This window comes from Sturnus vulgaris, chromosome 5, assembly GCF_052056855.1.
Source record: "Sturnus vulgaris isolate bStuVul1 chromosome 5, bStuVul1.hap1, whole genome shotgun sequence".
In the NCBI taxonomy this organism is placed as follows: domain Eukaryota; kingdom Metazoa; phylum Chordata; class Aves; order Passeriformes; family Sturnidae; genus Sturnus; species Sturnus vulgaris.
The window spans coordinates 61,239,220-61,257,236 of NC_142247.1; the positions used below are offsets into that span (position 1 = coordinate 61,239,220).

At 36.8% G+C, this 18,017-nt stretch overlaps 1 protein-coding gene across 2 annotated transcripts in view; it reads left to right on the top strand.

The window, feature by feature from the left end:
* Positions 1-17,800, top strand: part of NAMPT (nicotinamide phosphoribosyltransferase) — a 30,763-nt gene extending 12,963 nt beyond the window's left edge. Inside the window, exons 3-12 of one of the 2 annotated variants that reach the window (XM_014869003.2) lie at positions 890-993; positions 3,753-3,881; positions 4,330-4,488; positions 4,837-4,973; positions 6,073-6,298; positions 7,467-7,586; positions 10,152-10,169; positions 12,799-12,939; positions 13,080-13,214; positions 14,883-16,092. In XM_014869003.2, the coding sequence (XP_014724489.1) occupies positions 890-993; positions 3,753-3,881; positions 4,330-4,488; positions 4,837-4,973; positions 6,073-6,298; positions 7,467-7,586; positions 10,152-10,169; positions 12,799-12,939; positions 13,080-13,214; positions 14,883-14,996 (1,283 nt within the window). In that variant the 3' untranslated portion in view covers positions 14,997-16,092. Of the gene's footprint in view, positions 1-889; positions 994-3,752; positions 3,882-4,329; positions 4,489-4,836; positions 4,974-6,072; positions 6,299-7,466; positions 7,587-10,151; positions 10,170-12,798; positions 12,940-13,079; positions 13,215-14,882 lie in introns of both variants that reach the window. The other variant, XM_014869004.2, reaches the window with a different exon arrangement.
* The last annotated feature ends 217 nt before the right edge of the window (positions 17,801-18,017 follow it).

Here is an 18,017-nt window from a genome sequence, read left to right on the forward strand (position 1 = left end):
TTACTGTGTAAACCAATAATGGCTTTACATTTCCTTAAATTAAATTTTAATTTTCCTTAAATTTTGGATGGCACTCAGCGTAGATCACTGAGTATGGCAGCTACACGTGAAAGTGGTTTTTATACTGACAATTTTAAGAGTAACATCTGAAAATTCCTTGGAGCTGTTTAAGATCTTGTTTGCTTTTTTGCCTTATGTATAGATATCACCTGTGTGCATGTTGCCTTCTGGCAAACTTTAAAGGAAAACTTTAGTCATACGTTTTACATGTCTTTGTCTTGATCCAATAAACATCTCTGCCAATTCCACCAAAGATTGAAATTCCATTATAATTAAAACACGTGATAATTTTCTTTTGTCTTTAGCAATCTGAGGGTTGTTCTCTAAGGTAGATGACTGACCCTATAGCAGTAGCATGCTTATTCAAATAATGTGGTAGTCTGCTGGTTCCTATCACAAAGTGATCAGTCAAAGGTTGCTTGCAAAGTCTCTCCATGGGGATTCTCCCTGGAATGGCACAGTTTAACCCTTGTGCTAGCTATGTTCTTGCTGCATGTGCCAACTTGCACAATCGACATGTTCTTCTGGGAAAAGCACTGCTGTTAAACCTCTTGACTGTTTTTTGACCGTCATAAAAGAGCAATAATCTCAAATTATGCTGAGTCATCTGCAAACCACAAGTGTATTTTACCCTCATGGTTTCTTGAGCATTCTAATATATTTAATAAATGAAAGTAAAGTTTGGTTTCAACATTCTGTATTTGGCATTTTCTTCATATCTTTGTTGAAGGCAAAGTAACTTAGCTGTGCCTGAACCTTTTTGATATTAATTTTTTCAGTTGATGAATATTGCAAGTTTCTAAGCTTTAATCTGTTTCTTAAATTCCAGGTAAAGTGGTGACCAAAGAGAAAATCAAGGAAGCCAAAGAAGTATATAGGGAGCATTTTCAAGACGATGTCTTCAATGAAAAGGGATGGAACTATATTCTAGAGGTAAAAAAAAATGCAAAAGTATTTGGAGATCATTGTGAAGGATTTCTGAATCAACTGTAGAATAAATTTGGCAGTCTCTCCTTTTAATCTTGATAATAAAGACTGGATAAATTTAGCTTCTCATGTTTAGTGTTCAGGGAGTAGCAGCTGTCGAAGAATAATCATATAATTGTAATTCCTTAGAGAAAAGTAATTTTCATCCTTTCAGATGCCAAATGCGGCTTTGCAGGTAATAAGGATTTATTGCTGCCATCAGCCTGCTCCTGTGAGTGGGGGCTTCTTGGCAGGTCTCCATGTGTGAGACAGTGCTCAGTGGTTGCCTGCATCATTTGCATTTCTTTCTCTAATCATTATAGTTTTTACTCTAATGCAGAAAGCATTACAACTTCTTGGGTGTATAAATAGTTCCAGAAAATACACATTTTATTCCGTTGTTTTGTAAATTTTTGAGATATATGAATGTTGAATTTTATTATAAAATACAAGGCTTGAGTACTTGTGACACACAAAACCTTTCAAGTTAAGTCTTTTCACAATTATCTTTTTCCCCTTTTGTTTAAAAAAGTGTTAGGCTTCAAGTAATTGCAAACATCTCTTCTCTGTAAAAGCAGCAGATTCAGACTAATAGTATTCATCAGAGCTGTACTAATCTCTGCAGATTAATTAAATGCTAAGTTTCATTGTGGATTCTGGTGAGTGAATATTTTTGGCATTTGAAAGCCCTTTTTTCAGTCCTTTGCATATATATTTCCCTGGATACCCTAACTGTATGTACTTTTATGGTGGCATCTATTTATTTATACATCTGGATGTCATCCTGCCACTGGGGTGGACCATAGGTGTGCAAGAAAAGACTGAATTTCAACGAAATGTTGCAAATGGCAGCAACGTAAATAAGTCCACAGATTTCTAAGAGTGACTTATGGAGAGGTTTGTAGAGGACTTGCATCCAGTTCCAACAACTACAAATGTGAATTCAATCCATATTTGTGTTTAAGCTACATTATACATTGTGAACTGCTTTCATCTGTGTTAAAGTGAGCTTGATCCCTCTTTGGATAAACGGAATTAATACACTTCTAATGTTGCACGTCTGTCCCCACTGAGTTGTCATGTGGCTTGACTAAGTCCATTCAACTTTTAGTCTAGTCAAAATAAGCACTCCTGCATACCCTCTGTGTACGTTTATTCCTTTGTCAGGTTTTCTTATTAAAATTATGTATATGTAAAAAAACCACTAAACATGATTTTCATGTCTTAATCTCATATGCTGGTGGCTCTCAAACTGGAAATGTATGTACTCTTTGAGTCTGTGTGTGCCCTTAATGCCTGGAGTCCCTGCTTCTGCTCCCTGAATTCCAGGGTATGTTCACACACCTGCCACTGTTTCTCCCTAGCTCAGTTGCCTCAGGTGTGGCAGGTAAAGTGGAGAGTGCAGTGTGAGTGAAGTGCCAGGATGAATTTGAAATGTACACATATCAGTTTGCACTGAGAGTAAATGAATGGGTAAATACTGATAGGGTGAAGGGTGAAAGAAAGGAATTGATTTCCTGGAGAACAATGGGCTGGTGTAGAGGCTGGAAATTGGCAGGAATCTATGGTGAGTGATAGAGATATAAGCCCTGAATTGTACAAGTCAAGTCTATCAAAAATTTTTGCAAAGGGCTATAATACAGAGCCATGGCATGATTATATCACTTTTTTCCATGAACAAAATCAACACCTTTGAAATCTGTTAGGTTTTTTTTTTTAACTTAACTTTTGCCTTCATTGAATCATTAATAAATTATTTTGATCCTTTTTGAAGGCTTTGTTATCTTTTGTTAGTCCATATATCTCCAAATCTGACAGCTAGAACCTGTAGGGTATATAAACACAATTTGCTTCAGTTTATTACATTTTTGAATAAACTTTTAAACTGTAAGGTAGAGGATTTCTGGTATCTGTTGAGTGCTGGAGAGTGTGTTTTGATGCTACTTATGAATCTGTAATTTCTCTGAATTGATGCAATTTTTATTGCCTTTAACAGGATATCTCATGGGAAGCTTTCTGTCAAAATATATTATCCAAAACATTCTCAGTATTGCCAGTACAGCTTGCAGAGCTCTTTCAGAAAGTTATAATTACTCTTCTAGAGTTGCTATTTGCAGGTTACTCTTTTTCAAAAGGCATATTTCACACAATGTTTAGTCCTTTAGGGATAAAAGATTGATGAAAGAGTGACATTCCAGTATGAGATTTCATGTTTAGTAAGTAATTGAGATGAAAATATTGTTTAAAATAGTTATTAAATGGATCCTGCTGTAATAAATGAACAAAGCACACATCTATAATAAGCAAAACTAGTGGATTTTTTTAAAGGTCTGGATAGTGGCTAAACCATTTTTAGCTTACTGCATGTGAAAGCATTGAAGAAAATTAGTAGTAAATATTTCTTGTTCTGTGGGTAGAACTGATGTATTTATATAGAATGCTTAAGCCTTCCTGGTTCAATTTGCCCAAAGAATACAACTGATAACAATCATTTGTTTTGATAAAGATTTGTTTTGGTTTTTAAATTACAGGATTCTTGTCTTTTTTGATAAATACAGATTTTTTTTCATGTATTTGGACTGGTGGGTTTATTTTTAGAGTTGTAAGAAATTAAGAAGAAAACTTTTATTTACTCATAGCCTGACCTTTATCCATTGCAGTTAAATAAAAGAGGTGCAGCTCCTAATCTTTCCTGTTGTCTAACAATATTTCTGTTTCTTTCACAGAAATACGATGGCCATCTTCCCATAGAAATAAAGGCTGTTCCTGAGGGCTCTGTAATTCCAAGAGGAAATGTTCTTTTCACAGTAGAAAACACAGATCCAGAGTGCTACTGGCTCACAAATTGGATTGAGGTAAGTTTTGGAAATTTAACATGTTTTTTCTAAGTAAATATTAATGCACTTTAATTTAAGGTTGAATCCTGTATTGGGAAATCTCTGCCAACTTTTATTTTCTGCTTTAATTCTTTTCTGTAGTCATCTTACACAGACTTTTTTCTCCCACCTGGCAAGAGATCATAATTGTACAGGAAATTCACAGCAGTATTTTCATCCATGAAAAAGGAGGATGGGGGAACTGTCTGTCAGTAGCTTGCTAGTGATAATTCCTGAGAAGGTCAATACCTTGCCTACCTCATAAAAGCTAATTACTTAAGCCCTAAAGCAAACTGTTGGAGGCATCAGTACTTTCTGAACAGGGAATGAAAATAAATAGACCTTTTTGTGCCTGATTAAATGCCAAGTGGGCATTGTCAAGCTCTAAACAAATATACACCTAATATTGTGATGGATTTTGTTTTAGACTATTCTTGTGCAGTCATGGTACCCAATCACAGTAGCTACAAACTCTAGAGAGCAGAAAAAGATTTTGGCCAAATATTTGCTGGAGACTTCTGGCAGCTTGGAAGGACTGGAATATAAACTGCATGACTTTGGCTACAGAGGAGTTTCTTCACAAGAGGTAATACTGCTTGTCTAACAGTTTGAAAAGTCTGATTATTCCTAACTATGGAGAGTTGTAGCATGTGTCTGTTAACCTCTGTGGCCCTGCTCTGCTCTGGAATTGTGAATGCACAGAGCATTGTGTTTGGACTGTCTGTGGAAGGGCAGGTCTGGGATGGGGGTGGGTACAATGTCTGAGCTATGAGCACTAGACTGGGAGAAGTTTTCTCTGTCTTCCCAGTGTAAGTGAATGAAGAGAATATTGGTGAAGTGGGAATTGAGTCAGAGTCTTGCTGTTACAAGCTAGTGCTAGGTAGTGACTGGACTTTTGTATTGGCATGGAAACTGAAAGTTACATCTTCTTCAGACTGCAGGAATAGGAGCTTCAGCTCATTTGGTGAACTTCAAAGGAACAGACACTGTAGCAGGAATTGCATTAATTAAAAAGTACTATGGTACGAAAGATCCAGTTCCAGGATACTCTGTTCCAGCTGCTGAACACAGGTAAGATACTAGTCTAAGCCTTTCTAAAAATAGCTTAACAAAATGTAATTCTTTTCTTACCTATCTTTGTATCCAGAAATATACCATACAGTATTAGCCATGACTAATCCAGATGTTGAAGCTGCAGTTCTGTACTGATGCCTCTATATGTTCTAGGGGCATGTAAGTAGCATGGTTGTTCTTAGCTATAAATGTTTTTTAAATGTTTTTAACTATAACCTTCTTATCAGTATCCTTTTAGAATAAGCTTGCAGGCTTATAGTCTGTAGATACTGAGGATTCACATTATGAACATCAAATTTTGTTTTAAATATAAAATCACAAATTGAAAAACTCAGTGTTGCAGTTCTGGACTCTCACAGTTCGTGTTCTCCCTCCAGAAGAGGCAGTTGCTCTCAAGCTTCCCATCAGTATAACTAGTAATGCTAAATCTTTGCTAAATCACTAAGAATGCTGGATGAGTTTTTAAGAATAAGAAAACTGGTCTCAGACATTTGGGACTTGTCCACACAGCAGGTAATGCTGGAATTTTAAGATAAAAATTCAGTGCCCACTGACTCTTATGCTGTGCATGAGAGCATTTTTAGGTCTTTGCTCACAAGTTACTAAAGTCACTTATATCAGCTGGTCTGAGCAGCTGCATTCAGTAACTTAATACTGCTCTCAGCAGCTCTGTTTTGTGTGCTCACCTGTGGCCTTGTACCAAGGGTAATGTTCTGAGGTTCCTCTGGAAGATTGTTTGAATAAGTTAGAATATTCGTTTTATATCAGTATTAAAACAGAAAATAATTCTGTTTTCTTTAGATTTTTCTAACACATGGTGAGGTGCTTCATTCTCGACTTTCCATTTTTGTAGCAGGAAGTTTTCAGAACAGATTTTCTGTTCTTGCATCGATAGTACCCTAACTGTCTGAATTAAGTCTGTTTATTTAGTATATAGTGCATTTATGATCCCTTAAAGCAACACAGAGCTAATAAGCACATCGTTTCTGCTGTCATGTAATCATACTGCTTATCATTGTCTTGAACTGTTGCTGTAGGAAATACAGAATGACATGTAAATGCAATTCTAATATGAACTCTTCAATTGCCTTTGCAGCACCATAACAGCTTGGGGGAAAGATCATGAAAAAGATGCTTTTGAACACATAGTAACACAGTTTTCTTCAGTGCCTGTATCTGTGGTTAGTGACAGCTACGACATTTACAATGCTTGTGAAAAAATCTGGGGAGATGACCTAAGGCATATAATTGAAGCCCGAAGTCCAGAGGCACCACTTATTATTAGACCAGATTCTGGGAATCCCCTTGACACTGTTCTAAAGGTAATCCTTTCTTGTACCCGTTTGTATACGAGATTGGGAGGGCAATTGTTTGTTTTGTAATGTCTGACTAGCAAGCATAAAATGATCTAACTGATGATCTAAATGATCATTGTATATATTTGATGCTGGCTAATTTGGACCTTTGAAAAATGTGGGTATTTACTTCATCTCTGTATAGCTATGGAAACTCTTGCAGTCCTAATAGTTTTGTATTTTTCATCAATCCTAGTCTTGCATATGGTTCTTGAAGCTTTTACAACTTACCAATTTTGCTGATGTAATGATGTTGGAATGCTTTTATAAAGAGAAACTTTTGTCACTTAACAAATGCAATCGGAAACAACTTGAGTGCTAGTAAATGCCAGGCCAATAACAATTCTTACTACTCAGTTTAGGTGTCTTGGCATCCCATGTTAATGTAATTCACTGTTTTATGCTACAGATACATGTGTAGCCCTCTTCTCTCTTTTATAAGATGTGCACTTAAATCAGTGGCACTGATTCCACATTGAAAAATGCTTCTTGCTTCATTGCTCTTTAGAAAGCATAATGATGTTGAAGTTTCATAATAAAAGCTGGTGATATCTCTGAATTTGAGTCAGCACTCAAGTAAGAAGGTAGAGGCAATGTTAGTTACATTGGTACTCTATCAAATTAGAGCTATACAGTTTTAACACTTTTTTTTTCCTTTGGGATAAGTGACATATCACAAATAGGAACTCTGAATGACCTTTATCGGAGCTGATAAGAAGAACTCCGAGCTGAAGTGTTTAATTTTAAATATTTATGGTTACGAAATCATAGAAAGCTGAAAACCTCATCCACCATTTAAGGGAGGCCTAAAGAAGAGCAGGATCTTCAGCTGACACATTTAACAGCAAAAAGTCACAGCAAGCAAAGGGAGAGAGGGTGGAGGCATGATTCTGATTAGCTCTAGGGTGCAAGTTCTTAAAGATCATATTGTGTGTGACTGCTTTAAGGACTTCCACAAAGTGGCTGGCATGCTTTTTTTTTGTGGGTAGACTTCAAGCATGATTATGTAGGTATATTTATGGATTTATTTTAATTTTTTAGAGAAAGAGCATAACTCAAATGTGGAAATAGTTTCTTTATTGGAATGGCAGGTTTTTATTTTCATTTTGAGCTGTCTTCTTTCCCTTTTCAATAGGTATTGGAGATCCTGGGGAAGAAGTTTCCCATTACAGAGAATTCAAAAGGTTATAAGTTGTTGCCACCGTATCTCAGAGTTATTCAAGGGGATGGTGTGGATATCAACACGTTGCAAGAGGTAGGAGAGAGATCCTGTTCATGTGTCAGGGTGACACTGCAAGGTTGATATTTATCTGGACTCTGTTACAACTAGTCAGATGTTGGAGCAGAGACTGCTGACCTCACCCCTGCCCTTCATTCCAGACACTGGCAGTGATATCATAATGCGTAAAACAAATTCATTAAAACTCCACAGGAAATTATTAAGATGCATAAAAAACTCTAAAAGGCATTTTCTAATCCCCCTGTTGTAGCCCTTCTCTTTCCACTGTCTCTCCTTTTGTTTGTTTTCATCATGCTTGTCAAATCTCATTGAGATCAAAATCTGGCAGTGTTTGGTCCTTTCATTGATGTCTAAGGCACACTGCATGATCACTGTGCTGCAGCAATAGTAATTAACTGGTTTGGCTCATTAGTTATTTATCATCTGAAGTCTGCTTGTCCTCACATATTGAAGGTGTAGTTTTGAAGGAGACTTTTTAAAACCTAGGGTAAGGAAAGCAAGTTCATTGATTGAGCAACTAGAATTAGTTGATTAGCAATAAGGATTAGTTGAAAAGCCAGAAAATAAGTGTAAAAGATCAAGCTATAGTCAGAGTCAAAATTACAATTTTACTGAGACATAAATTGATTATTTAGTAGATTCTGCATGCTTGAAACAAGTCATAAATTCACCACTATTGACTAGAGGTAGATACAAGGTAATACATTATGGTTATAAAGGTATAGACTGCAGTTACTACAGATGACAAAGGGCATGTAAGAGGAAGAGGACTCGACTTTGTCTGGTTTGTCCTGAGTTTTTCATCTTCAGCTGTATTAGAGTTCAAAACCAGAAATAAGTTGAATAAAGTTAAGATTAATTTTACATGAATTTATTGACACTTGCCTTAGCTTTCTAAACTGACACATCCTTAGGTTCTTCTCAGCAAAGCTGACTTTTCCTGCTTCTCAAAATTATGAGCAAGGGAGGTATCAGTTTGGAGTTTTAGTTGGTCTGAAGCTACCTGTATGTCTAACATGGACACATAATGTGAACCTCAGTGACAGAACTCAGATTTGTCACTCAGATCCCCAGAGAGCAGTTAATACTGAGATTGTAATCTGATAGACTAACTATAGTGCAGTCATGCTCTGCAGCTTTTTTCCCCCCTCCAATGGCCTTTAAAGTAAATTCTATTTTATTTTTTGTCCCATGTGGCTTTTTAAGAATATATAAGTATGCTAATATGCTTAACAGAACACAAGCATGAGAGGTCAATAGCTGGGAAGAAAGTCTTACCATTAGATAGCAGGGGAAGGCACTCTGTTAAAGAAAACAAAAACCACACAGAAGATAAACATTTCTGCTTGTTCTGAACAATGATCTAGTAGGACTGATGCCTGTATTAGGCAAGTATGTTATGGTTGAGATTTTGATGAGTTGTGAGAGGACAGAAACTGGACTATCATTTCTTGTGAGGAACTCTGGTTGCATCTTCTAAGTTATACTGGACAAAATTCAAGAATGTCTTATACATCAATTCTAATTAAAATACTAAAGCAAGTATTTAAAAATCTTTGCACTAGAGTGAAAAATGCTCTGTTCTCCAAGTTCTAAATAGAGCAATGAAACAATTGCAGCAGCTAATGGGAGAGGATGAGAGGCAGAACGAGCAATTCTTTGTTCAGGTGATTTGCCTGTTTATATATTTTCCTTATGAAGCTGTAACTGATTATGAGATATCTACCTGTAAAATGTAATAGAAGAGAGCAGAAGGTCCAGTTCCCCAAGACATACAGAGCAGACAGATCACTGCTGCCCCAGGCACCTTCTCATTTCTTCCTGACTCTAATCTTGCTGTGCCTCATGTAAGCTTTGGTCATTGAACTGCTAGTCATTAAAATAATTTAGACCACACGTGTAGCAGCATAACTAAATCAGCCAAAAGGGATCAGTTTTGTGGTTTAGTGAATTAAATTGTACCCTAAAAAGGGTTTAATGCTTGCCAGCACTATACAAAGGAAAACAAACTGTTGGTTTGAGCTAGGAGAAATGGGCAGGAAGGAAAGTGACAATTTTCATTTGACAGCAGCAAATTAGGTTAGAGCAAAATGACCACGATTTTGCGACCTAATTTTAGTTTTATTTAAATATCATGAAACTCTTCATCCTTTTATGTCAACAAACCCCCGGTTTAACCATGCTGACTTTTAGAAGATTAGATAATAGCATAACATTAAAAAAAACCCTAAAACAACAACCAAAACCCAAAATAAAACAATCCACCAAAACCAAACCAACACTGAAGTATATTATTTTCCAAAAGGAGTTTACATGAACAAATACAAATGTATCACTGTGGCCAATGTTTTTCCCCCTCTTGTAGCCCATGCAAGATTATTATTCCAATTATTCCTTATCAGCTTTCATTTCTAGGCATGATTTATTGTTACAGTTTAGATGAAAGGTAATGGGTACAGTAGGAAAATCTAGAATGGGTAATGACCAGTAGTCTCATTTAGCTATCCAAAGTAGCTGAAACAAGAATATAGAAAACAACTCAGAGTATAAACTGGATTTTAAAATTCTTTGTTTTAATAGGGGATGCTGGTAGAACAGGTAAGGAAACTTTTTTGATTTTCTTTGCATTTTCACTTTTAAAAATCATTCCAATCTGCTAACTCCACAATATACTACACTTTCAAAGGATTTTCTTTGAACATTCAATTTCCAGATGTCTTTAAATTTTTATACAAAATAAATCCTCTAATCTGGAGTCACAGTTCATGTGTTAATCATGCTCATAATGGTCAGAGGAAGCTGGTGAAAACCTTGACACCTGAATTGTTCTCCCTGTATAGGTTTGAAAGTGTGAAACAAAAAATTATTCTGTATTTTCCTTTAAGGGAGGCTTCAATTGTTTCAGATCTCCCCCTTTTCTTCTGCCCTATTCCTACTGCTGTTTGCCATCTCTCCTCCATAACTAAGGAAATAATAGAACCTGGGCCTTTGCTGTGGGTCACTGATACAGTCAGAGCTGTCTTTGAGCTTAGTGTGGATTTCCCTTCCCCTCCTCACCAGACAAAGCTCAATCTAAGTAAGGAAATCCCTTGAGAGAGTGGAAAGCCAGAGAATGCTCTTCAGCCAAGGTAAGTGAGGAGTTGTGCCTGTAGCATGAGATGAGCAAACCATCTGTAAATGAGAGCAGGAGCACAAGCATAAAGAGGGTTCACGTTTCTTCTCACCCAGGCAAGGGCTAAGCAGCCATGCCCAGCTATGCTGTACTTGCACTAACATCTGTTAACCTGCAGGTATCAATGAACATGGAGCCTCAGCAGCTCGTGCCTTGGTGTAGGGTGTTGTTTATACCAGGTAGTTGTATCCTGCAGGCATGTTCAAGTGAGTTCAGTGTCACACCTGGCCTTTGCAGCTGCACAGTGAGGTGAGCAGAGCACGTTGGCTCAGGCTTGGCCAGCAGTTCACATAGCTTCAGACTTGCTCAGGGTCTGGACAGAACCAGAGGCCAGGTGGAGTTTGCCTATATTTGTCTCTTTAAAAGACAGCACAGATAAGTAGAATCCATATCCAGGCCCAGTTAAATCTCATTTCTTATGGCACCACTGGGCATTGTTCTCAAGTAGAAGATATGCAAAATACCATTTCTTACCCTTCCTTTGTCAGCTTTAGTTACTTTTGAGGTACCTAAAGGAAAATTTTATTAATTTCGATTGTTTATCTTCCCAGAGTACCTCTTTAAACTGCTTCACCTGAAAATAAGTATTAGTTTTGCTCTTGATCACTGAGAGGGTATGATGTGTACTGCTAAAATCCGCAGGATTGTCACATATTTGTTCAGGATACAAAGCTTTCAGAGGGTTCTGTTAAAGTGGAAGTCATGGTGGTAGAGCTTGAGATTCATTTTGCCTGACTTGCCAAGTGAGGCTGAGAAAGTTGGTACCATTGGAGTGATGGAAATCACTGATAAGATTTCTCCTGGGGAAGTCTCTGACAGAAAGGTAGTGGGAAGGTGTTCTGAGCACGGCCTCAGAAGGTTGACTCTGTTGTCCATGTGTCCTGTTGGCTGACCTCTGTCAGGCATTCAGACTGAGAGTATCTGTGAAGACAGTCTGCATGTGATTAAGTGCATAAACAAAATACTAGTGTGCTCTTTTGTTTACCAGTTTGCCACGGTCTGAAACTGGAATTGTGTTTTTAATTTTTCCCCCCCTCTTATGACCCTTAGCTGTCCCTTAAAAAAGCAGCTTGATATCAGTAGCTTCTGAAACATTCCTGTTTTGTGTTACTCTGGCATTTCTTGTTGATGCAGGATGCTAAGATTGCCCAAAATATTTCCAGATTTCTGACTATGCTAATTTTTGAAACTGCACTTTTCCCCATAGATAGATTATGTTCTTCCATTCTGCTTCTCGCCTTCCTGTTTTTCTGGATGGATGGTATTTTGCTGTCTCACCCACTCTGGTTTATTCACTTGCTTTTGATAGTAAAATGTTAGGAGAAGAGAGTTTGAACTCCTGTTCTGGGGCTATAACCATCATTTCAGGCTGTCATAAGAGTACCAGGTCAGGGAAACAAATCTTGGCCCTTTATGAGCATGGCTAAATGAGCACCCATTACTCCAGGCTAGAGGATGTCAGATTTGTCTGGGTAGAGTGAGGGTGGAGGGAAATGGTGCAGTAGCTTCTGCCTTAGCTGTTGCTAGCAGCACAGTTCACATTGATCTGTACCTGCAGGAGAAGGTGGCAAACAAACTCTTTGAGAAGTTTTAAGTATTTTCATTTCCCTTCTTTGAACTTGCTGATCTTACTCTAGACAATGTGGTTTTAAAGAGAATTGCTCTGTTCAAGTCATTGATCAGAGAGGTAATAACTTTCTGGAGTTGAGCAGGATGACTGCATTGTTTCAGGATACCCATTAAGTCCTCTATTTTCTTTAGAGATCTGTTTCTCTGGGCATTGCATTACTGTGCCACCTTAGTTTGGGAATAAATGTCCTGGCATGATAATTGTGTTACAGCAAAAGCTTTCCAGTTCCATGCTGGAACTGTAAATAAAAATGCAAACAGTATGCCAAGTATTGACCAAATTATTATGTACATCTCCTGGAAACTGAATGTTAGTTGGCTTAATTGTCTGTAAAAGCATCTTGTTTAAGTAGTATAATATTTTTATGGGAAAAATTAGGCATGGCCTAAAAGTATGCTCCATCATAATTTTCTTTTTCTTATTAGATTGTGGAGGGAATGAAGAAGAATAAATGGAGTATTGAGAATATTGCCTTTGGATCTGGTGGAGCTTTGTTGCAAAAACTAACCAGAGACCTCTTAAACTGTTCCTTCAAATGCAGTTACGTGGTGACCAACGGCCTTGGGGTATGTCTTTGTTCAACTTCTACCACTCTGCTTTCAGAGCAGCCTCCCCAGTTGAGAACCTGTTTGACATTTCCTATCATGTTACCACCATCTGCATACCACAAAGCCCTTTCCTCCTAAAAAATTCCTCTTCATTTTAGGTAAATGTCTTCAAAGATCCTGTAGCCGATCCCAACAAAAGGTCAAAGAAAGGACGGCTGTCATTGCATAGGACACCTGCTGGAGAGTATGTGACACTTGAGGAAGGCAAGGGAGATCTTGAGGAGTATGGACAGGTAGGAATTTTCAAAATCTATTGCATCATTTTTCATGCAAAAATAGACTGAGAAAAAGCAGGTTATAACTTAATTTCAGAATTTATTTCTGATCTGTCATTTTGTTCAACTCTCATCTCATTACCTCAAAAATTCCCTCAGAACCAAATTCAGTAACAGCAGAATGTTAGAATGACAGTAGAATGTTCAGGTTTTGCAATTGCAGATCTTTCTCTTTTGTTTGTCTTCAGAAACATGAGAACATTACTGCTTTTCCCCAAAACTAAAGTCTCAGTGTTGCAGAATATATACTGGCCCAGGTAGTTTTGTTGGGCCTGTGTTGCCTATATTGTAGTGACCCTAGCTGGAGGTGGAATGGGGGCAGCTGTAACTAAAATGTGTTTCTACTTCCGTACTGCGATTTTTTTTTTTTTTAATAGTTCATTCAGGAGTTAATGCTCTGTACACAGAATAGTTCCACAGTTTTTAAAGTTGCTTATTTAAACCAGGAATTCAGTTTCCCTGTGGATTCTTTACAACTGCAAAATGGAATGCTATTTCCATGAAATAAGCAGGAACTTTATGCCAATCTCAGGCTTTCAATTTGATATGTCTTGTGTTTCTGCATCCAGCAATGAATCATTAAACTGCATGTTGAGTCTCTTCCCAAGTTAAGAGGACTGAAAATAAGTTGTCAAATTGCACTTCTGCTTTTAGAAGTTGAAAGTTTTCTGGTATACAGAAGCTGTTTTTGTACTACTAGGCAGAGGGTACTACTAGGTACACTGTTTTACACAACAGTAAGCATAAAACTTATCTCTGAGAAATTACAAGATGAAGATATTCTCCTCTGGACACAAAGATCTTAGAGAAATTTGAAACATTTTTCTATGCACATATCCATGTATGTATGTTAATGATAAACATTCCTATATATGTAGAGGGAAGGACCTAATGGTGAGAAATCTCTTCAACACAAACTACAAGACTTTGACTGTGAAATTAGGCAATATTTTGTCCCTTCATTTTTGTCAGGGGAAGTTATTCATTAAAATTTTTTTAGTCCCAGGAAATTAGAGATGGTCATTGGTGTGGTACCAGTTCTGGGGCTCCCTGTACCCTTCTGTGGACCCATTTCTCTAAAGCCACAGGTCCTTGCAGTAGGTCACCAAGTGCAGGGACTGCTCAGTGTTACTGCTGTGCTGACTTTTGTTGCCAGCTGTGCTTATTGCCCTTCCAATGTCCTGTGTGCAAGCCCTTCCTGATATGCTGTTTTACAAAATATATGAGTAAAGGGCACAGTGAAGAAAGATATTTAATTTTTTTTTCTCGAGGAGAAAAGTACTTCATTTAAACCTCTATAACTGAGTTGTATTTGACTGGTTATGTGTCACCTTTTTTACAAACTGCTCTAGCAAGGTGCATTTAGTGTGTGTTTGGCTTTGGCCAGGTGTAGATACCACACTCAAGGGACTAGTTAGCAAAAAGCTGCTGTCTGTGCACAGGATGACCCAAGCCCTTTCTTCTGTGTGACCTTTAGTGAAGGGTGTCAGAAGAAGCTGTAAAGATTTAGTATCTTGACAGTGTAAAGTTCCAGCCTTACCAGGCTGGATTTGTGTGCTTGCTTTTGAGTTTGTGTAACCTGTGTTTGCCAAATCACTCTTGCTAAAACAGTGGTGTTTCTTGCAGGACCTGCTTCACACTGTATTTAAGAACGGAAAGGTAACGAAGTCATATTCATTTGATGAAGTCAGACAAAATGCCAGGCTGAAGAACAGTGAATTACAAACAGCATCTCACTAAGTTCCATTCCATGTCTGTGTATGTGTGTGTAACTAGTTCGTACTGCATAGCTACTGGTTTATTGTACAGATTTGTGTGTTTGTGTTTTATGACATTGTAGCCAAATTATTTGTTGGTTTATGGACATACTGCCCTATCTTTTGCCAGTCTTTAGAAGATGAAATCAGGAAATGGTACTTACCTTGTAAAACATATTTAATGCTAAAGTGTGCTTTTTAGGGCCCTTTGCCAGTAGTGATTCAATCTGGTATTGATCTTTTCACAAATGAGACAGAGCTGAGAAACTTTTTTATATATAACAGAATATCACAAAATGGATTTACATAAAATTATCATGATTGCTTTATGTTTATATTTAACTTGTATTTTTGTACAAACAAGATTGTGTAAAATATATTTAAAGTTTCAATAATTAAGTCTTTCCAACTTTTCATGATTTTTATGAGCACAGACTTTCAAGAAAATACTTAGTGGGGGGGGAATCCATTGCCTTTTGTCCATTAATCAGCAAATAAAACATGGCCTTAAAAGTTTGTTGTGACATTGTTCCATTTGACAACTAAATCAGGACTCATATCTCCTTAAGATCCCATAGAGTTGCTGACCTCACCATTTCTCGTAGTTGTCTGTATTAGTAAATCTGCATTAAACAAAATTGCTGTTCTTACTAGAAGGTTTAGGTATTACAGACCTTGCTGGCACAGTAAGGTATGTAAGTGAAATGCCAAATTTGAAAGGATTCTCTACTGCAACTTAACTTGCCAAGTCTATCCCACTTGGTATATGCACCTCAATATTTTAAGAGTAAAGTTTTTAAGAGATCTCCTCTTCCACTATAGAATATATGTGTAAAATACTGAAATACGGAAGCGGTGTATTTTAAAGTAATTACACTTCTGGGTTTATTTTTCATATACTGTAAGTGACATGAATTTAAAGCAAAATACTGGACTGGGTAGTGCACTTTTTTACTTTTTTGTATTTTTTTCATTGATTTGCCTTTTGTCAGACTGGATGTTAAATTGTAAAAATGTTTAACTATTTTTGTTAACAACTTTAATAAAACTATGCTAGCCAAACTCCTACATGAATGGCAGACCTGTTTCCCCTTCTTGCCCCATCCATTTGTGGTGAGGAGGGGCTTTTATTTTGCAGAGGGTGACTGTAAAACAATGTGTTTGAGAGATACTTTTGAACTGTCTGCACTTGATTGTATTTGCTCTCTGCATATGCTTGATATGAGTATCTGCTGGAAAATGAAACTGTTGAGGATTTTATTTGAGAAGCTATGTAGTAACCTCTGAAATATTTGATAGTACTGTAGGATGGCTCTCACTAGAAAAGTACCTCCCTTACTTATAAAAAAAACAACAACAAAAGCAAGTAGTTCCTGTTCTGCTGGTGATCAGCTATCAGCCAATTGCTTAATATACTGATGTAATTAATGCTTCTAATTAGTAGATGATGTTACTCGAAAATGTTAAAGCTTAAAATAATTTAAGCATACAAAATTTTATAAAATGTGCTTTTAAAGGAAGATTGAAAAGCCATACTTCATTGTTCTTACTCTCTCACCAAAAAGGGCCACATCAAAGCATCCATAATATTTCCAGGGTTTGTGGTTAAGACGTTTATGCCCAGTCTCAATAGTTCTTGTTAATAAAAACTTGTTTTTCACTTGTAGTGTATGTAATTATACATTTAAGTGACGTATTGTTTCAAGAATAGTGTTTTAGTAAAACTAAATGCTGACCTTTTACACTGAGGAACTGCCTTCCCTTAGTTATTAATTATATTGTTTGGTTTTGGCCAGGAAAGATTTTGAATCTGGACTTAGGATCAGTAGCAGGTAAATAGTACAGAGCCTATTTCACTCCTCCACATGTGTACTAGGGAATTTTATGATGTATGGTTTAAAAAACAATAAAGTAAATGCTGCTTTCATTCTGTACCAATAAAAATTTTGATAACTATTGACTACCCATAACTGATATTTTTGTACTTGAGAACTGAGGATATACTGTGGAAGCACTGTTTTCATGTGTACCATAAAATACATTATAATTGTTTAGTATTGTCTAAAACTTTTCAGCTTATTAGTTGGAAACTCAAAGCAAATTCTCAACTTGTGCATGTCACTTTCAGAAGGTTGTAACGTCACTCATTTTATTAAATGTTAATAACTTTAAAAGGAAAAAAAAAAGGAAAAAACACCTGGTGCTATTCAGACCTGAACACTTGTCTCTTTGTGTTTGGCAGTTTGATTTCTGGGCATCAAGGAGTTGACAGAAATTACTGCAGTGCTTGAACCATACAATATCCTAATTCTTCCACATGAAAGCAAACAGCATGTTTGTTTGCTTTAAAATGCTAGATTTGTAGTCATTGATATATTTTAATTATCCCCATTTCATAATATAATACAGTATTTGTATTTAAAAATAGGAATTGGGAATTTTGTGTTTAATACTCTGATTTGTAACCATATTTAGCATAAGAAATGGATTTTGTAAGACTATTTTTTTTCTTCAGCTGCATGATTATAAAAAAAAAAAGAGAATTTTTTTGGTACTTTGAAAGATCTGAGGAGAGAACAGAAGAGTACTCAACTGTTTGGTTTGCCAAAATCAAAACAAAGCTTAAACAGTTCTTTTCTTATAGGTTTTTACATTCCTTCTTGTTTAGTGAAGAATAAGTATTCCTCACTTAAATCCTCTGTTAAAGTAATTTTAATGTACTTGGCATCAAATACCAGTATGTAATACACATGGAAATAAAGTTTAGTTCTGGCAGTGAAAATCAAAGCCATCTGACTGTGTCTTAAAGTTCTGATGTTGGGCATCAGGTGCCATCCTGTGCTCTTTGTTGCCAAACACAGGCCAGAGCACGGCTGTGCTGTCATTGCATTCCTTTAAGGAGAGCTCCCAGCTGCCTTGCAGGCAGTTGGCATTAAATGAATGTACAACCAGCTCAGTTCTAGAGAAGAGAAAGCAAACTGGGCTATTTTTTTCTTTTTTGGGG